Source organism: Chenopodium quinoa, unplaced genomic scaffold (assembly GCF_001683475.1).
Source record: "Chenopodium quinoa cultivar QQ74 unplaced genomic scaffold, ASM168347v1, whole genome shotgun sequence".
Classification (NCBI taxonomy): domain Eukaryota; kingdom Viridiplantae; phylum Streptophyta; class Magnoliopsida; order Caryophyllales; family Amaranthaceae; genus Chenopodium; species Chenopodium quinoa.
The window spans coordinates 4,200,055-4,222,097 of NW_018742309.1; the positions used below are offsets into that span (position 1 = coordinate 4,200,055).

The 22,043-nt window shown below is 39.2% G+C and overlaps 2 protein-coding genes across 2 annotated transcripts; both read left to right on the forward strand.

Moving 5' to 3' along the window:
- The first annotated feature begins 16,194 nt into the window (after positions 1 to 16,194).
- On the forward strand, positions 16,195 to 16,806 carry LOC110687114. Its single transcript, XM_021863735.1, has one exon. It carries the CDS (start codon positions 16,195 to 16,197, stop codon positions 16,804 to 16,806), a length of 612 nt encoding a protein of 203 aa, XP_021719427.1.
- Positions 16,807 to 20,764: 3,958 nt separating this feature from the next.
- On the forward strand, positions 20,765 to 21,778 carry LOC110687132. Its single transcript, XM_021863754.1, has 2 exons — positions 20,765 to 21,217; positions 21,374 to 21,778. Exons 1-2 carry the CDS (start codon positions 20,765 to 20,767, stop codon positions 21,776 to 21,778), a joined length of 858 nt encoding a protein of 285 aa, XP_021719446.1.
- Positions 21,779 to 22,043: the final 265 nt, after the last annotated feature.

Here is a 22,043-nt window from a genome sequence, read left to right on the forward strand (position 1 = left end):
GCATTGTTGATTGTGTGTTTGCATGTTTGTTTGGCCTTGTCTTTATCTTGGCCCTACAACGACTCATTTCTAATGGCGAGTAGCGGGGACAAGTAAAGAGAAACTTTCAGGTGATGAAGCATGTCAAGCATGATGGGGTTGAGCAAAGAAGGTTACATGTTTCTTTGTTTATTATTTATTGTATTGAATTATTTATGTAATTGTTGACACTAACATTAGTTAATGTTTATATTTACTTTAGTTTTAAAGGGCCTTTAATGGTTTCAAGTTATTGTTTTAGTGTAAACTGGTTTTAAAATTTGAGTTGATTTTATTAAACTTTATTTCATTTGAGTTTTTAAAAAATAGTCTTTGATATTTGCCTTAGCCGTTTTCACGGTGGCGGTAATGCCTTAGATTTTCCTTTTTAAACAGGGCAAAACATGTATTTTTAAAGGAAAGGAATTTTTAGGGTGTTACAAAATGGTATCTGGGAGCTTTGGTTGAGATTTTTTTTTTTATTACCACTAAAGCCAAAAATGTGTTTTAAAGTGTTTTGTTTTAAAGTTGGCCAAATTCTTATTTAATTAAGTTATTTTAAAAGAGAGTTATTTTTAATTATTTTAATTTTTGAAAACCGGAAAATTTATTTATTTTTGGAAAAATCCGATTTGTTTTTTTTATTGGACAACCGAATTCTTTTTATTATTCAGGGTGTCCGAATTTATTTTTTAAAAAGTGGCCGAATATTTTGGTCTTTTTTAGTCTTATTTTTAAAAAATAATTTTAAAAGAGGAGTCAAAATTATTTTTAATTTGTTCATTTTGCAGGAAAGCAATAATTGAGGTAAGTATTATGTGTTAATCGCTTTAAAAGTATGTGGTGAGATTGGATAGGAGAAGGAAAGGCATATAGGCTAGAATTTAATTTCTTTCCTATGTGCATATATATATATATATATATGTATATATATATATATATGTATATATATATATATGTATATATATATATATGTATATATATATTTTAAGGTGTTCAATCATGTTGTATGACTAAGTGTTAAGTGATGAAAGCATGCAATATGTGAATTATTATTATATGTGAGCTATCAAGATTGTATGATTGAACACAAAACTTAATTTTCCGTAAGAACTATATTATATTGTTTAGGAAAGGGTTTTCAATTGGTAGTTAAGGTCGTTACCTTGCAAGATTCTTGAAGCTAAACCTAGTGAGTTTCTTTGATGAGAATTTTGAGGAATGTTAAAGGATTATGAGAATCAATTTCCTATGTTAGTATGGGTTTCTTCATTGTTCTTATTTGAGAAGAATATATTGGAAAAAACTATGGGATGCACAGTATTACATAGTTGTGAGTATTGTGTTTTAGGATGATTCTTGTTGTGACACCTTGCCTAGTTATTAAGAATGAGTACTTTAGTTTTGTTCACTTGTCTATTGAGACACTAAGGTATAAGAGCAAAGAGATCGATACTAATGGTTAAAGAGCCTGTAATTCGGAAAATTTGTGATTTTATATCCATTTTGAAGAATATGTTTTGTCCTTGAGCACAAGCTTGAGTTGGGATCGAGATTGAACAAGATCCCATGAGAGATGAGCACAAGAATTGTATAAAGAGGAGTAATGATGAAAGTTAGTATATGAGCTAAGGGATATTCAATTCTAATCAGTTGGAGTTTGAAATTGTGAACTTAATGATTTATAAATCCTAATGACCATGAGTATTTATTTTGAGATGGAGGATTGAGCATATTATTTTAATAAATCATTGGAGTCTTGAGAATTTACAATTCTATTGAAATATTGAGGACTTTCGACTTGTTGAACGTTGAAGATGTTTTCACATGTTATGTTGAAGTTATGGATGTTGATTATTTAACCTCGAGTTATGAGAATGATTATATTCTATAATGGTAATTTTATGTAACAATACTATCATTTGGGAGAGCTCCTATATTTATTCACCTACTCTTGTAGAGATTTTCAACAACCTTATATATTTTTATTGTTTTTCCAAGTGGCTACTCATTTCTTCTTTCTTTTCGAGTAGCAGCCCATGAGGATATTGTTTTTTTAAATTGTTGTTTAATTATATGAAATATGGTTGTTTATCAATCAAGATTTTATGTATTCGAATTATCGAGAATGAGGAAATAAATATTACCTCAAACCTTAATTCGAATTAAATAATAATTGTGTCTTGATTGAGCTTATTGGTTGGTGTTAGTTGAGTAGAATAAGAAGAAGCTAAGTGTTTTGACCCAACCTAAGTATATGGCAATTAGTTTTATCATCAAGAAAGTATGGTGACAAGAAATAATTCCAGTATTGGAAATGGTATAAGAAAAGTAGTAATAAGGTAGGCTTGATAGCTTGTCAAGAATGATATAATCACCAATATCCCATGGTGGAAACGTGTGACAAGATAGTGTAGAAAAGTGAAAACCACCTATACACCAAAGGGAGATCGACTCCCAAAGTTTTCGAAAGGTGAGTTAAAGAGCTATGCAAGTTGTTTACAGACAATTGTGTCTTGAGAATTTGAGAGTCAATGAAAGTTTATATGGTAAGTAATGGAAGAGGTTATTCTTTTTAACATGTCAATGAGAACGAATAATTGTGAATACACCCAATCTTCTTTGAGAGGCGTTTTAGATAACAAACTCGAAATAAGTTTTACCAGTCTTTCATGAAGATAGAAGAAAAAGGTAGTGAAGTTTATAGTTGAAATGGAAAGACTGCTTGCTTTGGAGTAGTACTCCAAGTTGTTAAGATCTTGAGGTTTTTAAGGTAGTAGTATTGCTTAGGAGCCCAAGGAAAAAAAATGGTTCCCACACGAGTTAAAAATGGGTCCCACACGAGCTCAAAATGGGTGAAAAGGATGGTTCAAAATGTTTTGGCTGCCCTTCAGTCTTTTTTGCTGATAAAATGGTTCAAATCAGTTTGAACCATCCTCCAACAAATAACAACATCGTTGTAGGTTAAAATTTAAGCAACCTAGGAGTGTACAACTCACATCAGGAGATTGAGGATGGTTTTCTTCTAGATACGTGCCCAGATTTAAGCTTGGGGGAAGAGTGGCAAACCAGATAACAATCAGCATGTTCAACTTCATCCGGTGAGCTCAACCCCTTGTCTCTTTCTATTTTTTTCCCCTTTCTTCTTTTGCCACTGAATTTCTGACATAACACATTAAGGGCAATGTGTGAATTAAGCTTGGGGGGGAATGCATTTTATTCTGTTTCGTGGTATGGTGTGGTATTGAGTCTCGTAGTTTTTATTTGGACAGTGCTTTGCATATATGATTCAATAGTCACTATACAATGCTTAAATTTGGATTATAGACTTGTATATATGCAAAAAATAAAAAAATAAAAAATAAATAAATATATATATATATATTAAAAAATTGATTCTCTAAACAGTTATTAGCCTGGTGGAAGTCACTGTTGTGGTTTTGTCATAAAAAGAAATGAATTAGGCATCAAAGTTTCTATAGCACCACATAAGCCATATATCCTATTGATGACATGAACCATTATTAAACCCGATTTTGAGCTTATTTGACATACTTTTCTTGCGAAATTTCTGAAACATGAAATAATTACCTTATAAGATTAGTGTGAATTGGATTATCGTTGTGTTGATGATGTAACTTGGAAGTGATGTGGATATTTTAAAAGTTTCATGTTAAAGGCTCTGCGTACCAATGTATGGTTTTTTTTCGATTTCAATTTTGTATTGTTAAAGGGAAAAAAAAAGGAAAAGAAAAGGAAATAAATAAAATAAAATAAATAGAAAAAGGGGGGGACCCATATATGTACGTGTGATGTTTATGTATCGTGATTAAGTAACTCGAGTTAGTAAATCCGTAGGGTTATCTTAAAACCTAGTTCCTTGGGCTAATTGGACCGGGAGTCACTGATTGAAAGCTCGCTACATGGGTTACTTGACAGGTACTTGACATTAAGAGTCATGAAACACATAGAAAATCATGAAGTTTCAAGGGTCGTGATATGAACTCTTATGTTGTGTTTGTGATTCTGTATATTTTGCTCTACTAGTCTTAATCTGATTCACCACATTCCGAAATACTCTCCAAAACCTCACTTTACCTTGGCCCTATTTTATCATTGATTCAAGTCCTAAGGATCTTTGATTTTCTTCACTACATTGTTGATGGAAGCTAGGCTGTGATTGTTATAGGAGTGGGTATTGGCTTTATATTTTACTTCTACATATATTACTTGACTTGAAGCTGTTATGGAGCAAAGTAGAGTATTTAGGTTGTGCACTATTACATCGAGGGTTTAACTCCTTTGTGTTTTCATGTCTTTGCTTGAGGCCAAGCAAAATTATAAGCTTGGGGGAGTTTGATAGAGTCATAAAATATAATATTTATATTTATTAAACTCTTAATTTTATATGGATATTTGATGGTTTAAAGATATATTACGTAATTTTCTTATCTAGACACGAGTTACTACTATTTATTTTTATTGTTTGTAGGAAAGAAAATATTGACATCAAATTGCATATTACGACACTCCGGTTAAGAGAAGCAAAGTTTACAAGCCCGTTGACTCTCAACTATTTCAAGCCCAATGTTATTTTATTGTGTAAGCTATTACAGTTGGGCCTTGAAGTATAACAATCTGTCACATAACATATTAGAAAGAAGAGAGCAACTCAAACTCTTCATTGTTCTCACTGTTCTTGCGGGTAAGCCAAAAAGTAAATCCCTTGAGCGAGATTGATGGTTATCAATTTGTCAAGCAAGAAAAGATAGAGATGAAATCAGATAAGGATGAGAGGAAAAACTCAGGTAGTTCGAGATCAATGATTCCCAGTGATAACTTTGGGCAGCTGAATTGGGAGGAGTGGCGGATTTTTGGGAAGCTTTATATGGTGAGACCGAATTGCATGCGACAGGAGGCGACATTCTGGGCAGCGAAATTCAGCAACAAACCAGAAACGAACTCAGAGCAACAGTGCAGTGGTGGAGCTGAAGAAAAACACCGAAGAACAAGAAGGCAGTAACAGCGATGAATTTAACTTGGAGTGTCGTTTGTGGATGCTCTTCCGTTGATTTGGTATTCTAAATTTAATTGATTGTTTACAACTTTTGCGTGTGGAATTTTAAATAATGGGTAGTTTACTAAGTTATTTTTAACGTCAATAGTTCCGTCTTTTATTAGATCGTGTTGAATGATTTTACACTTTGTTTCAATTTAATTATTTATCTCTTATTTCGTAAATATGATTTATATAATTGCCATTGTTAGTATTTCAGTTCTTAATATGTCAGGTTAGATTATAAGTGGGTAGGGAGATATATTATGCATTGGATTATCGTATTTTGAGAATTAATATGTTATAATTCGTGGGTATTATGTTTATATCTTGATTGGATTGATAATCTGTTTTATCGGAATGAATTAGTTAAATTACATTCTAGACCGGCCATCTTTAGTATAGTTTGCTAGTTTAATTGCTAGAATATTGATTTGTGATACGTAATTGTCCGGATTAATACTCCTTAGTAGCACTTAGGTGTTTTATGGGTGACTTAAACTTATCCGATGCCTATGATTATCAGCCCTTTAAGTTGCACGAATCCGAGCTTGTGAGATTTGTGGCTTAAATTAGCTACTTCCTAGTTATTAATGATGCTAATTAATCGAGTCTAGAGAGCTTATTCTAGATTGTTAGTTAGTTAGACAATACTCCAAGAGCTTATTTGGTTTATTTTCAATTAAGGGAAGTGTTGAATGCTTGTTTGCGCTCATCGGCTAACATTGAGATAAAAACATGATTTATATAATTCGATGATCAATCGATATTCCAATGCTATATTGTATCTCTCGATCCCTATTTTGTCATTCTTGATTTTTAATATTTATTCCTACTGTAAGTTTTACATCTCCATACTTAGCATATTTTCAAGCCCACGGTTTTATATATTAGATCGTAATAGTCATTCTTCAAATAAGGGGTTTTTAACATTCGCAAGTAATAGTTTGGTAATCCAATTCTATGTGGGATCGACCCTAGCTTACCCTACTGCATTTTAGGAGGTTTTAGTTAGGTTTATTTTTGGTAGACACGCGACAGTCGTACCAAGAAGCCATGGGCTAGCGTGCCTAGCCTTGTGGCGCAAGGCTGGCCTTGTTGCCGGGCTAACCGAGTAGGTGGGGCAACCCTTGCCTTTCTCTCCAAGGCCAAGGTGGTCCTCCCACCTACTCCCTCTTTGTGTGATGACACTTATTATTTGATTATTGTTTCATGGCTATTTAATTTAATTTGGAATTAAATTAAATTCTATTTTGCCTTTTTACCAACTATCCCACATTGAAAGATGATGGGATTTCAAGGGCTCTATTCCCTATAAATACCAATCATTTGGCATTGGGGGGAAAGAGCACTTGAGTTGGTGAACTTTAAGGGATCTCCAAAGAGAGAAAACTTTTGTTCTAATAACTCTAAGTTGTTTTTGGTCTAGCCCCGACTAAGCTTCGGGGTAAGGACCGCTTACGGTTCGGTAGCGAGGGTGTGAGCCGTTGGAGGTTCTCGCACTTGTGGAACTTGAAGCTTTCAAGTCCGAGCTCAACGGTTGAGCGAAGCACGCTACAAGGGTAAGCATTTTTTCTCTCTCTTCTCTTTCTTCTCTTGTGTTTATGTTTATTTTGCATGCTTTTATTTATTTTGTAGTTATTATGCATGCGATCCGGTTATCAGGTTTTGTTTCCGCGCGGTGTCGGACACCGCAAAACCCAACAGCGGTATAAGAGCCTCTTGCATTTAATTTTTACTACTAAAAAATTAATTAAGGTGATTTTAAATGGATTTAAATTTCTGGTTATTCTTCCTAATTAGATTAGGAGCTCGTTTTTAATTGGATTAAAATCGTATTTGTGCTGATTTTGGATTACGAACTCTGATTTTGACTCGAAAATAGTGAATTTTGGGTGGAATCGACGTTCTAAATCAGATTATACTTACTTTGTGAATAAATATGGCATTCTAGAAGCCAAAATCCACCTAGAAAGTGGTTTTTCGAAGGGTTTTTTTTTTGTTTTTGACGAAATTTTTTAAATCTTTAAACCTTGATTAATTATGGCATGCAATTGTTGGATTATGTGTTTTATTATACCATTAATCTTCTGCAATTTTAACCCTCATTATGCATGTTTGTGAAGTCATTTGGTGCTTAATTTGGTTAGCTTTTATTTTCACATAAACTTCAATTTCACATTTTTGCAAATTAATTGCTTGAAGTGTGAATGTTTATTGTGAAAATGTATTTTTGAAGCCCCTAAAATGTTAAAGATTCAATCTTTAATTGTTTATTTAGTTGGATCTTAACTTTCTAAAATCCATAATGAACAAATTTTTGGTTTTAATCATTTTTTAGTTGATTAAAATCTTAAATGTTCAAACTTGTGCTTAAAGATTATTGTTCTTCATATTAGAAAATTACAATATTCAAATGAGCACAAGTGAATGTTGGATAAAAAATTTCATTAGATGAATGATTATTTTTTCAACTATTTTGTCAAATCTCATTATTAATTTATGTTGGTTAAATTAATTGTGAGAATAGCCCTCAAATTTTTGTAGCATCAAGTTGAGCCAAAAATAATTTAAAGAATGGTTCTTGAATTAATTTTGGTTTGTGCTAAAAATTGAATTTAATCAAGTTGGACTTGTTTTATTTTCAATATTGCTTAAATTAGTTCTAAAATTAATTTAGAATTAATTTTATTTTGTCACACACAAAATCGGAATAAAATTCCGAGGCACAAGCACGTAAAACGAGAGACCAAGCATCGAGCACCACCCTCGGCTAGCAGGGCTGCTTGCGCAGCCCACATGTTGCTGCCGAGGGAGTGTTGCGTGCAGGTGTGTGTGTGCGCAATGTATGCGAGAAGCTTGATGCGGAGATGGCTTGCGTGTGGTGCGTTAGTGCCGCTGCTAGGCAGCGTGCAGCTCGCACAACAATAAGACTTGCGCGACCAGCACGAGTGTGCGTGCAAGCATGGTGCTAGGGCCAGCGTAACGCATGAATGCGACGCTGTCAGCCACTAGCACGTAACTTGACGCTGTTGTGCCTGTGCGGGGCAGCACCCACGCATGGCAGCCGAGGCTTGTTGCCTAGCAAGCCGAGCCTCGTGGCTTGGATGCTAGGCACTCGGGCGTAAGGAACTATTAATTTTGCGATTTTGCGGTTTTTCGTTTTAATAAAAACGAGGCTAAGCATCGGTTTTTCCTGGCACTTGCAAAATAATTTGGCGAAATTTTGGGTTAACCTGCTTAATTAATTTTAATTAAGTTGAATGTGGAATTTAGTGGGACCTTTATTAATCGTTTTGAGTTATTATCATTGCGTTTATTCACATCATCGGATAACAACTTTGACTAGTTTTTTATTAGGCGCATTAATTGGATTAACCACCTAAGTTAGTAACTAGTTTTACGCTCGTTTTGAATTGTTGCTTGAATTATTTGTAAAATGCATGGGCCATTCACATTGGTGAATGGATGAATGGAATAGATATTCTAGTGCAGGTTTTACAAAATGGCAACTAGTGGGGCCCAACTAGGATAGTAAATACAGACTACGTTCTGTTTTGTATTTTTGTAAATCTAAATACGGACTACGTGTCGTTAAGTATTTTTGTACTTAAATTATTTAGATTAGTCCTAGCTTTTCTAGTAGTTTCATAATTGGTGGTGATGTCTCGAAGACGGCGTTTATAAGAAGACAAAGCCAAGAGGATGCAACGAAGGCCCTTGAAGATTTGAAGACTCAAGTTCAAGGGGTCATGCTAGTTGATAAATGCATCTTTAATTATGCTTTACATATTTTTCTTATATATAATTGTTATGTTAGATTCATGTTTAGGATTTCAAATGTTGAATGATTAGTTTGGTTCACTTAAATCAACCAACATAAAATCCCTAAGTCCTAAAGAATATTGAGTTAAATCTGCCATTCCAAAATGACACTTACGGAACTAATGAGAATAGTAATGGGATATGCCAAAGCAAGGCATTACTACTTTCCTAGGGAAGTAAGGTATGTTGGTGCGCTTGCCAAAGCAAGGCATCATATACACGTTAGTTTTGGTTAAACTCTACGATATCAGTAAGGAGTCCTTAGATGTCGTGGCAATGGAGATAAACGTCAAGGAATCATTAAATGCGACGTTTTATCGAACCAAGAGTAGCTTAGAGCAATTAACAATTGGACTGCTTACCTTAAAATATTAAGTGTTAAGACAAGTCAAAGCATGCTTAATCACTTTTTGATTTTTGAGTCTTGGAATCGTTTTATTCTCGACTAAAAGGGACAATTTTAAATGTGTGGATAAAACGCTTAATAAGATTGAAAATTTGCATGTATGCTTTAAATTTCAAACTTATTGGTTTTATGAATGGTTTTTTCATTGCAAATTCTTTCAATTATAGAAAAATATCTGCAATTAACAACAACAACATGTGCCCGGAACTCCCCGACAAGTTGGCTTTTAGCCTAAAATTGGTCAATTTCAATGAATGGAAAGAGGAACTCTGGAGAAGTCTGCGAAATAGTTCCATGGAGTATATATTGGACACTCCCATTCTAAGCTTCTTCTCTAAGGGACTCATGAGTGATGAAACTCATGAAACTTGGTCCTTGGATTGTTACAAGGTCACAAATTTGATGAGGAACTCCCTTCCGGGGGATTGGAAGAGGAAGTTCACCTTATACCTTCCGGACATTCTTTTGTATAGTCTTAAGGAGCTAGTCAACATGTCTTCCGAGACTCGAGACTTGAATGTTCATAATTTAACTAGGTCATTTGTGAACATGAAAATCAATGCCCCGGAGGAAGGTTGCCTTGCCAAGGAAAGGTACCGAGTTTGGTTTTGGATCTCCAATACCAAATTAGTTGAGACCCGTTATGCCCCTCCAACCTCATGTTCTTAAAATGACTAAGCTCTTCAAACACATTGAGCTACTTGGAATCTCATTAGAGGATGAGACGGCGGGTTATATCTTGCTTGGCTCACTCCACCCGGGATTTGATGCACTTAGGATGCATAGGCAGCCAAGAAAGAGTCATACTCATTGAATAAGGTGGTGCAAATGCTTCGCAAGGCCGACTCCTATGGTGCTACCAAGATGCCCTTGAGAGTGAAGAAGAAGGAGTTCAAGAATAAAGCGAAGATGCAATGCTTATATTGTGGTGGGCAAGGCCACTACAAGGGGGAATGCAAAATCTTTCGAGAAGATGAGGAAAAGAGGAATGTTCCATCTACCTTAGGTATCTTCATTAACACTTGTGTATAAGCTATTCAAAGGTATTGGATACCATGTATGACTGACTTTATGCTCCTATTTTCAGGGACCAAGTGAGAGGGCTTCACAAGTGGATGTGCAACTACGAGCGGACAATGAAGATGGTCCTTCCGTCATGCTTGTAGGCACATTATTTGTCTTTGGCTTGTAATAGAACTAATTCTTGTTTTATTATGTTTTTCTTACCATCGAACATATCTTGATCTATGACGTTGGACGCCGGGTTGTTTTGATCACAAGACTGTAACAATGTTTGTTTTAAATGTCTTGCTTATATGTTTTATGGGATCACACATTCAAAACGCGACTAGACAAATGTTAATGATACCACCAAAAGAGCTAAGACCATTGAGTCGAATCAAACCTACTTGTGGCATTGTCGTCTTGGCCATGCATATTAACATCATATGCATCAAGAAACTTCATCATGAAGGGATTCTTGATTCATTCGACTTAGAGTCATTTGAAAACTGCAAAGGATGCTTACTAGGCAAGATGATAAAGCAACCATTCTCCAAGTTGGGAGAAAGGGCTAGTGACTTATTGGGTCTTATACACACGGATGTATGTGGACCAAATAGGGTGGCAATTCGGGTCAGCAGGTCGGGTTCGGGTCAGATTTCGGGTCGATTTTGGGTTATGCTTAGAAACTATTAAAAATAGTGTAAAACTTAATATTATTACGAAATATGAAATTTGGGTCAAATCGGGTCGAATTCGGGTTGTTCGGGTTCGGTTCAGGTCGGGTTCGGGTCTCTCTCAGTAACTTTGGGTCGGGTTCGGGTCGGGTTTTCGTGTCGGTTCAGGGTTTGCCAGCCCTAGGACCAATGAGCACAACCGCAAGAAATGGTTATCGCTATATTATCACATTCACCAACGACTTTAGTAGATATGGCTATGTCTACCTTATGTCGCACAAATCTAAATCTTTTGAGAAATTCAAAGAATTTCAGAGTGAAGTGGAAAACCAACTTGGCAAGAAAATTAAAGCAATTCGATCGGATCGAGGTGGCGAGTATTTAAACTACGAATTCGACGATCATCTGAAATAACATGGAATTCTCTCATAATTGACACCTCCCGGAACTCCACAATGGAATGGAGTGTCCGAGAGGAGAAATTTAACTCTGTTATACATGGTTCGATCAATGATGGGTCTTAGCGATCTTCCTATCTCTCTCTGGGGACACGCACTTCTTACCGCGACACTGATGTGTGACGTTTATGCCATCGTTTCACCCTATTTTATTAGAGATTTCCCCTAGAATTGTCACTTGCTTATGCCTTTTCTTACTCATTTTATCTCTATTTGAGTTACTTTAGCTTCCTCTCATGTTTTCCCTTCCCTTTTTGTCTTTTCTTTTACTTTCACTTCCTTTTTGTGTGTTTTGACAGTTCCTAGCGCTCGTAGGCGATTCTTGGATCATTTGTTGGAGTAGAGTTTCTAGGAATCTTGCTAGGGGAGTGTAAAAGGAATGGTCTCCTTCCAACAAGTGTATTATTCCGATAGAGGGTTCAGAATTATCGGAAAGCTAATTCTTCAGTAAGGTCAAGTGATCGGAATGTCTAGGTGGAAGCCGCTTCCGATCAGTAATATTAATGTACAATTAATATTACAGCTTAATCTTAACTGGACCCTTTGGGTCGAACCCAATCGAACAACCGATCCAAGACGACGAATCAATCCGAAGGATTTGATGAGTCGTCGGAGTATTACGAACAAAGACGTCGGATATCGAGCTTAGAGCGTCGAGATCAAGCGTCGCAAGTCGAGTCGAATTTGGAATTTGACGAGACGGGAAAAATCAACAAGTTCGAGCGTAGCCGTAGCATCACATTGGCCTAGCCAAGTGGACGTTAGGCTAGCTCAAGCTAGCGTGCACTAAGCGTGTGCTAGGCGCACCGTGCATGCTAGGCGCATCTTGCGTGCTAGGAGCACTGCACACCATCGCATAGCTAGGAGCTTGCGTGTGTGTGCATCGCTAGCTCTAGGCGCATGGCAGCACCATCGCAGCCCTGTACGTGTGCGTGCGTGCCATCGCAGCAGCATCCACTGTGCTTGCTTGCTTGCGTGCATGCCTTCGCATGGCAGCACCAAGCACCAAGCAGCGAGAAACCACTCTCACACAGCCACGCATCATAGCAAGCACGCTATGCGCTGTGGCTGTGCATGCTTGCGTGCTGGGCATCGCAGCATGTGCTATGGCCTAGCATGCTTGTATGCTGGGCAGTGCCTAGCACAAGCATCAGCTGCCAGGCAGCGCCTAGCATACTCTACACTGCAGCAGCAGCCCGCATTGCATGCGTGGCGTGCTGGCTGAGTGCATGCGCATGCGGGCTAGCTGGCCAGCCCAGCCAAGGTTCTAGGCGCCAGCTGGGCAGCCTCGGCAGCCATGGCAAGCTAGCTGCCAGCTATGCGTGGGTGACCTTGAGTGTTGGTGGAGACCAATGCTTGGTCATAGCCTTGGGGAGCAAGGTGGGATAGTACCCTCCATTAGTGGTCCTCACCTAACCTCTCCTCACCATGTGACACTTGTTGATTATCTATTGCTTGTCATTTTATGATTGAAATGCAAATTCTCCCACATTGGTGGGAGAATGGAAAATCAAGTAGCATTCCCTTATAAATACCCAAGTGTTGGGCATATGGGAATACACTTGAGTAGAACTCAATGAGGCATCTCCCTTAAGGTGAGAAAACCTCTAAGTTCGTAAAACTCCAGTTTTTATTGGTCGGGTCCCGACTAACCTTCGGGACTTGGACCGTTCGGGTCAGGTTCGTGGGTACGAGTCATTGGAGGCGTTCACACTTGTGACGCTCGAGCTTTCGAAGTAAGAGCTCGATTTGCGAGCGAAGCACGCATCAAAGGTATAATATTTTATCCTTTCTTATGCCTTTAATTATGTTTTGCTTGTTAATTGCTTTTATTATGGGGGCAGGTCTTGGTGGGTTTCTTTCCGCGTAGTGTGGGTCACTACGAAACCCAACAGAGTGGAGATGCCAGGAAGGAGAGGGCGCAGCAGCGAAGGGTCGCGGGCGCGGGGAAAATAGCCGCGGGCGCGGACAAGGCTCCAAGCGAGCTAACCAAACTTTCTGGAGATGCCCAGGAGATGGCTAGCCGCGGGCGCGGCATCAGTGGCCCGCGGGCGCGGCACTTTCATCCGCGGGCGCTACACTGCGGGTCTGGCGCAGCTCGTACCCAGCTCGGAGAGGGCGCGGCTGCTGGCTGGAAAGCCCTCTCTCTTGCCCATTTCTCCTTATTTTGAGAGAAGACTATAAATACCTCTTTGCTTGAATTTTCAAAGGGGACTATTCCATTAGCATCAAAAAAACATTTCTTAGAGAGAGAAAATCTAGGTCCTCTAGAGAGAGAAAAACACCTATTCTTCATGGTTTAATCTTTGTAATCAAATATTGAAGCTTTCCTATAGATTGTTGCTACTACTTTGATGATTTGGTAATCTTTCAACTTTATAATATCATTCTTTACTTTTGTTTATCTAGTTTTTTATTCTCTTGGTTTTATTGTTCTTACTTGAGTTTTCCTTCATAAATATTCAAGCTTTATTGGTTTCTTTGGTTTTCTTTTGGCTTAGAATCATGCTAGATTGTATTGTGATTAAATATTTGCTTAAGTTAGTTATTATGGCTATTCCCCTTCCTCTAGCTTAGATTATTAGCTAGGGAAGGGGGTGAATATCATGTGTATTTGAATATCTATTGATTATTGATAGGAGTTTACCTTGTGTTGATGATTGTGTGATGAAATATATTTGGAGTTAGTGTGTGCACCTCTAATCTCTAAACCCTAATCCTTGATTGAATGCATGAGAATGATTTAGTCTAGGTGAGATTAATTTCATCAACTTGCTTGAGTAGTTGCATGAGAATGAACTATCTTAGGTAGAGTTTTCTATTCCTTGGTTACGTTCCTCGTTGGTTTTCTTTAGTATTCATTTATCGTGATTGAAACCCCCTCTCCCTAGTGCTTTTGCCATTGTTATCTCTATAATCTAGTCCTTTTACTTGCATTTAAGAGTGTTTAATATATTCCCTTTGTTTTTAGTTTATTCTAGTCTCAATAGTAGATGGTTTGCCCATAGGATTCTTCAAACACAAATCTCAATACCTCTTTTTGTTACTAGCAATTTATCCTAGATATCGTATTATTTGTGCTAAACCCCCGTTTCCTTGGGAATCGAACTACCTTACCACTATCTAAAGTAAAATTGATAGAGTTAGGATAGGAGATATAAATTTTAATTTTGATCTAGGATAGTAAACTAACGACCTATTGTCCACCGATCAGACACTTACACTGAACCGCGCTCCGTCAAAAGCTGTCGAAAAGACTCCATATGAATTATGGACGAAGAAACCTCCGCGATTGTCTTTTCTTAAGATTTGGGATCGCAAAGCATATGTCAAAAGACTCATATCTGACAAATGTAAACAACTTCGAGCTTTCACCTTAACTCATTTGTATATTTTGATTTCGATCCGGAAGAGGTTTTTGGAACTAATGAAGAAGATAACATTGGAGAGAATCCTCCACAACCGTTGTTAAGGAACTATGACCACCCCAACGCATTCCAAATTTGGAGTGGCATACGTCTCCCCACCACAAATGCAAACAACTTCGAGCTTTTACCTCAACTCATTTGTATGATTCAAAGCGATCAATTCAGAGGTAGTCTTCATGAGTGTCCTTTTGCTCATTTGGACAACTTTCTTGAGTTGTGTACAACCATCAAGCAAAACAACATTTCGGAAGAGTTCATCTGTATGCACATGTTTCAATTCTCCCTCCGTGATAAAGCAAAGCATTGGTTGAGAACGGTTAAAGAGGGATCATTGAGTACATGGGACGAAGTCACTAGAGCCTTTCTTGGAAAGTATTGTCCTCCGGAAAAGAACGCCGAATTAAGAAGAAAGATCACCAATTTCAATAAAGACATTGATGAAACATCATGGATCATTGTACAAAGCTTTTATGATTGTCTTACACCTATTTCAAGGGCCAACCTTGATTCCGAGGCTGGTGGTAGCCTCAAAAAGTTATCGGTGGATGATGCATATAAGATGATTGAGGAAGTGGCCAAGCACTATGCATATGGAGGTGATCGAAGGCAACCTCAAACAAAGAAGGGAGGAAGTCATGATATTAGTGCAATAGATCTTATTGCATCAAAGTTTGATATGCTAGCTCACAAGCTAGATCAAGCCACCCTCACACCCTCAAGCTCTTCCTCACAAGTCATGTCTTGTGAGACTTGTAGAGGAAATGATCACTTGTCCTCTTATTGCAACTCAACAAATCAAGAGCCAGCGGCGACAATTGGGCAAAGAAATGAGCAATACTCCCAATTCTACAACCAAAGTTGGAAACCCCAACAAAACACGGGATAGAAGCAACACAACCAAGGCCCCCCTCAAAACAACTATAACCAAAACCAAAACCAACCTCAAAACCACTACAACCAACCCCATTCTCAAAATCAACAAGCTCCATACCGCCACCCTAACCAAAGGGATCAAAACCATCAAAGATAACAATATAACCAAACCACTCCTCCTCCTCCACCTCCTCAAAATACTAGCCTTGAATCTGTTCTTGAAACTTTCATGACACAACAAATAAGGAGCAATGCGGATATGAATGCAAACAACCAACAACTTCAAGCGCACAATAAGATAATGGAGAGCTAATTGGCTCAGATTGCACAACAAGTTGGAAGTTCATCCTCCAATCCTAGTGGTCACTTTCCAAGCTTAACGGTAGTGAACCCAAAGGAGCAAGCTAAGGCTATTACTTTGAGGTCGGGAAGAGGTTATGAGGGCCCGGTTATGAGTGAAGAGGAGCCACAAAAGAGAGATGAGATAGTTGTGGTGAGAAGTGAGGATGATTTTGAAAATAAAGTAGTTGAAGTTGAGAGAAAAGAGCAACAAAAGAGTGATGAGGGAGCCACAAAGAAAGATGAGGGAGATAAAGAAGGAATAGAAAAGCCCCCTATGAGAGTATATAAGCCCCCCGTTCCGTTTCCTCATAGAATTGTAGAGAAAAAGTTGAATGAGAAGTTTTCAAAATTTCTTGAAGTCATGAGAGGACTTCAAGTGAACATCCCCTTTCTTCATGCCATGTCACAAATGCCTACCTATGTAAAATTTTTGAAGGATCTTCTATCCAACAAGAGTAGGCTTGAAGAGAGTGCAACCATCTCCCTTCCTAAAGAGGTGAGTGCAATCATTCAAAACAAGCTTCCCCAAAAGCTTGGTGACCCCGCTAGCTATGCAATACCGGTGAAGATTGGAGATTTAGAAGCTATGGATTCTTTATGTGATCTTGGGGAAAGTGTGAGCTTGATGCCCTATTTTATTGCAAAGAACTTGAAAGTTGGAGACTTGAAACCAACAAGAATGTCCTTACAACTAGCCGACCGCACGGTTAGGCTACCTTAGGGGATTCTTGAAGATGTGCCGGTTCAAGTTGGAAGAGTATTTGTGCCATGTGATTTTGTGGTAATGGAGATGGAAGAAGATACAAGAGTACCCCTCATTTTGGGGAGACCATTTTTTAACACCGCGGGAATGGTGATTGATATGAAAGAAGGAAGATTGACTTTGAATGTGGAAGATGAGAAAATTTCATTTTCATTCTCACAAACTTTGAAGAGGCTATTGATTGATGAGGTTCATAGAATTGACACATTGGAGAGAGACTTAGAAGAGTTCCGAGAAAGATTGTATGAAAGAGATCCTTTACAAGCTACCCTAACAGGAAGCTTAGTTGAGGAGGGTGAAGAAGCAAAGGGGTATGATCTCTTACTCAACCAACATTTGATCCACGATGTGATTAAATTTGAAGTGCTTAACGTGGAAGCAAAAGAGGAGAGGACTACGCCTCCTCCAAAGGTTGAACTTAAACCCCTTCCCTCTCTACTTAAATATGCTTTTCTTAATGATAGTGAGAGTTATCCCGTTATTGTTAATGCTAAGCTCGATGACACCTCTCTTGAAAAATTCCTAGTTGTTTTAAGGGAGTATAGAGATGTCATTAGGTACAAAATTGATGACATTAAGGGGATAAGTCCCACCATATGCATGCATAAAATTCTACTTGATGATGATCAACCTTCCTCGATTGAGCACCAAAGAAGGCTCAATCCCAACATGAAGGAAGTGGTGAAAAAAGAAGTTTTAAAACTTCTTGAGGCGGGCATAATCTGAAAGGAATGGTTTCCTTCCAACAAGTGTATTATTATGATAGAGGGTTCAGAATTTTCACAGAGCTAATTCTTCAGTAAGGTCAAGTGATCGGAATGCCTAGGTGGAGGCCGCTTCCGATCAGTAATATTAAGGTACAATTAATATTACAGTTAAGATGACTGAACCCTTTGGGTCGAACACAATCGAACAACCGATCCGAGACGACAAATTAATCCGAAGGATTTAATGAGTCGACAGAGTTTTACGAATACAGACGTCGGATATCGAGCCTAGGGCGTCGAGATCGAGCGTCGCAAAATCACAAGCAACAAGTATGAGCGTAGTCGTAGCTAGGCTAGGCTAGCTCATAGCAAGCCTAGGCGCACGATGTGTGTGCTAGGCGCGCCATGGTGTGCTAGGCGAGGCATGAGTGCCTAGGCGCTATCGCAGCCCTAGCATCATGCCTAGGCGCCATCGCAGCCCTAGCATCATGCCTAGGCACCATCGCAGCCCTATCGCACCAAGCACAGCACCCATGTGTGTGTGCATGTGTGTGGGCACTATTGCAGCACCCTAGCACCACGCACAGCACCATCGCAGTGCTAGGCGCATGCGTGTGTGCGTGTGCACCATCGCCCAGCAGCCTCGCAATGCAGCATCGAGCCTTCGCATAGCTGTGTGCTTGTGTGCGTGCCTTCGCATGGCAGCACCAAGCACAGCAAGCTAGCAATTAGCACCAAGCCCAGCATGCGTGGCTCGCTAGCAGCACGCATGCTAGGCCTTGCGTGCGTGAGTGTGATGGCTGGGCTATGCGTATGCTGGCCTGGCTGTGCTGGCTATGCAAGAGGGTGTGTGCGTGTGCGATGGCGAGAGAGGCAGGGGCAAGCACCAGCGCCAGTAGCTAGCAGCGCCTAGCACTGGCACGCAGCAGCAGCACAAGCATCGCCCAGCGCCAGCACGCATTGCCTGGCTGGGGATGCGAGGCTGCTGGCTTGGCTAACTGGCAGTGCTAGCTGGCGTGCTAGCTGGCAGCAGCCTAGCAGCCCTTGCTTAAGGCGGTTTGTGGTGAGTGGGGACCAAAGGCTTGGAGCATGCCTTGGGGAGCAAGGCAATGGTCCCCCCCCCCAAGGTTCATGGTCCTCACCTAACCCTCTCTCTCCCCTTGACACTTATTGCATTGTGATTGATTTGATTATTAATTTATTTTGGAATTAAATTAATTATCAAAATTATTCATTCTCCCACATTGGTTGGGAAATGAAGTTCAAGGGTTCATTTCCCTATAAATACCAAAGTTTGGGTATTTGGGAAACAACAACCTTGAGTGGAATTAAAAGGCAACTCTTGATTTGAGTAAACCTTGATTCGTAAAACTCATAGTTTTATTTGTCCGGGTCTCGACTAACCTTCGAGACTTAGGACGCTCGGGTCGGGTTCGAGGGTACGATCCCGTTGGAGACCTCGTATTTTCGGGGTTCAAGTAAGAGCTCATTGTTGAGCGAAGCACGCGTCAAAGGTATAATCTTTTATCCTTTCTTGTGTTTAATTATTTTTCGCTTGTTAATTGCATTTATTATGGGGGCGGGACTTGGCGGGTTTCTTTCCGCGTAGTGTGGGTCACTACAAAACCCAACATAATCTACCCTATCTCCGATAGTAAGTGGATTAGCCCGGTTCAAGTTTTACCTAAAAAGGGAGGCATGACCATCATCAAAAATGATAAGGGTGAGACCATTTCTACGAGGTCGGTCACCGGGTGGAGGATGTGTATTTATTATCGAAAATTGAATAAATCCAACCAGAAAGACCACTTCCCACTCCCCTTCATTGATCAAATATTGGAAAGACTAGCATCACATAGTCATTATTGCTTCTTGGATGGATACTCGGGATTCTTTCAAATCCCAATCTAACCCGAGGACCAAGAAAAGACTACATTCACATGTCCTTTTGGCACCTTTGCATATCGAAGGATGTCATTTGGACTTTGTAATGCACCTTCCACATTTCAAAGGTGTATGATGTCTACCTTTTTCGACATGCTTGAATCATCAAATGAGGTATTCATGGATAACTTTTCTGTTTTTGGTTCATCTTTTGACACTTGTCTTTCAAATTTGATTAAAGTGTTAAAAAGATGTCAAGAGGTGAACTTACTTTTGAATTTGGAAAAATGTCATTTCATGGTAGAGGAGGGCATTGTTCTTGGTCATGTGATTTTTAGTAGGGGCATTGAGGTAGATCGTGCCAAGATTGAGGTAATCCCACCCCCTACAAATGTGAAGGGGATAAGGAGCTTTCTCGGACATGCGAATTTTTACCACCGGTTCATAAAGGATTTTTCAAAAATCGCAAAGCCGCTCACTCAATTGTTGGTAAAAGATGCCCCTTTTGTGTTTACTAATGATTGTTTGCTAGCATTTGATAGATTGAAGGAGTCTTTGATTTCGGCTCCTATCATTCAACTCCCTAATTGGGAGCTTCCTTTCGAGCTTATGTGTGATGCTTCGGATTTTGCCGTTGGGTCTGTTCTTGGACAAAGGAAGGACAATAAGCTCCATGCTATCTATTATACTAGAAAAACATTGGATGATGCACAAAGAAATTACACAACCACGGAAAAGGAGTTTCTAGCCATTGTTCATGCAATTGAGAAGTTTAGGTCCTACTTGTTGGGCTCTAAGGTCATAGTCTTCACCGACCATGCGGCCTTGAAGCACCTATTGTCTAAGAAGGAACCTAAGCCAAGATTGATTCGGTGGATTTTGCTCTTGCAAGATTATGATATTGAGATTAGAGACAAAAAAGGTGCCGAAAATGTTGTGGCCGATCATCTTTCACGGTTGCCTATCTTCGTAGGTGATCTTGATAACTTGCCAATTGATGATTCATTTCCGGATGATCAACTATTTGCTATCCTTCAAGCACCGGCACCATGGTTTACGGACATTGCAAACTATTTGTCTTGCTCTATTCTTCCTCCCGACCTCACCTATCAACAAAAAAGAAAGTTTCTTCATGATGTTCGCCAATACTTTTGGGACGACCCCTTGCTCTTTAAACAAGGTGTTGATGGCCTTTTAGAAGGTGTGTCCCGGATGATGAGATTGAAGGTGTTATCACAATGTGTCACTCCTCACCTTGTGGAGGACATATGAGTGCTAACAAAACCTTGGCAAAAATCTTGCAATGTGGTTTCTATTGGCCTACAATGTTCAAAGATGTGTGGGGTGTAGTGAAAGCTTGTGACCGGTGTCAAAGAACCGGCAATATTTCAAGAAGAAGTGAAATGCCCTTGAACAACATTCTTGAGTTAGAGATTTTCGATGTATGGGGCATAGATTTTATGGGTCCTTTCCCGACCTCCTTTGGGAATAAATTCATTCTTGTGGCCGTCGATTACGTGTCAAAGTGGGTAGAAGCGGTTGCATCTCCTACTAATGATGCTAAGGTGGTGGTCAAGCTCTTCAAGAAGGTCATTTTTCCAAGGTTCGGGGTGCCACGTGCCGTCAGTGATGGAGGTTCGCATTTTGCAAAGCGGTCCTTCCAATCTCTCCTTGAGAAGTACGGTGTGAAGCACAAGGTGTCATTAGCTTACCACCCACAAACAAGTGATCAAGCCGAGATTTCAAACCGGGAGATAAAGATGATCTTAGAGAAGATGGTAAATAGGTCTAGAAGGGATTGATCTACGAAGCTAGATGATGCTCTATGGGCCTACCACACCACATTCAAGACTCCCATTAGCACCACACCTTACAAGCTTGTATATGGGCAATCATGCCATTTGCCGGTAGAATTTGAGCATCGTGCTCATTAGGCTATTAAAACATTGAACTTTGACCTTCAAAGTACTAGTGAAAAGAGGTTGCTTGACCTCCATGCCTTGGAAGAGCTAAGATTGGATGCATATGAGAATGCGCGAATCTACAAGGAAAGGACCAAGGCTTGGCATGACAAGCATATCAACAAAAGGGAGTTCAAGGAAGGTGACAAGGTCTTACTATTCAATTCCCGGTTGAAGTTGTTTCCAGGTAAGCTAAAATCAAGATGGAGTGGACCTTTTACCGTCAAGAAGGTGTTTCCATATGGTCCAATTGAAATCTCCAATGACAATGGTGAACCGTTCAAAGTAAATGGCCAAAGGCTAAAGGCATACTTTGACAATTTTGTGAATGAAAAGGCCAAGGTTGTTCACCTTGAGGAGTTCGATGTTCCCCACTAACAATTGATCCCGCAATGTCGTCAAGCTAGTGACGTTAAAGAAGCGCTTCCGGGAGGCAACCCGAGTTCCTCACTCCTCTCATAAACTATTTTTTTCATTTGATTTATTTTTATTATTACTAACCTTTTTCTTAAAAATATCTTTTGTAGGTATTTGTTGAAAAGAGGAGTAATACAAAAAAAATACAAAAGAAAAAAAAAAGATTAAAATCGTGCACCATCAAGTCTCACGACTAGAAACAGGCTGATTTCCAACGGACCATTTC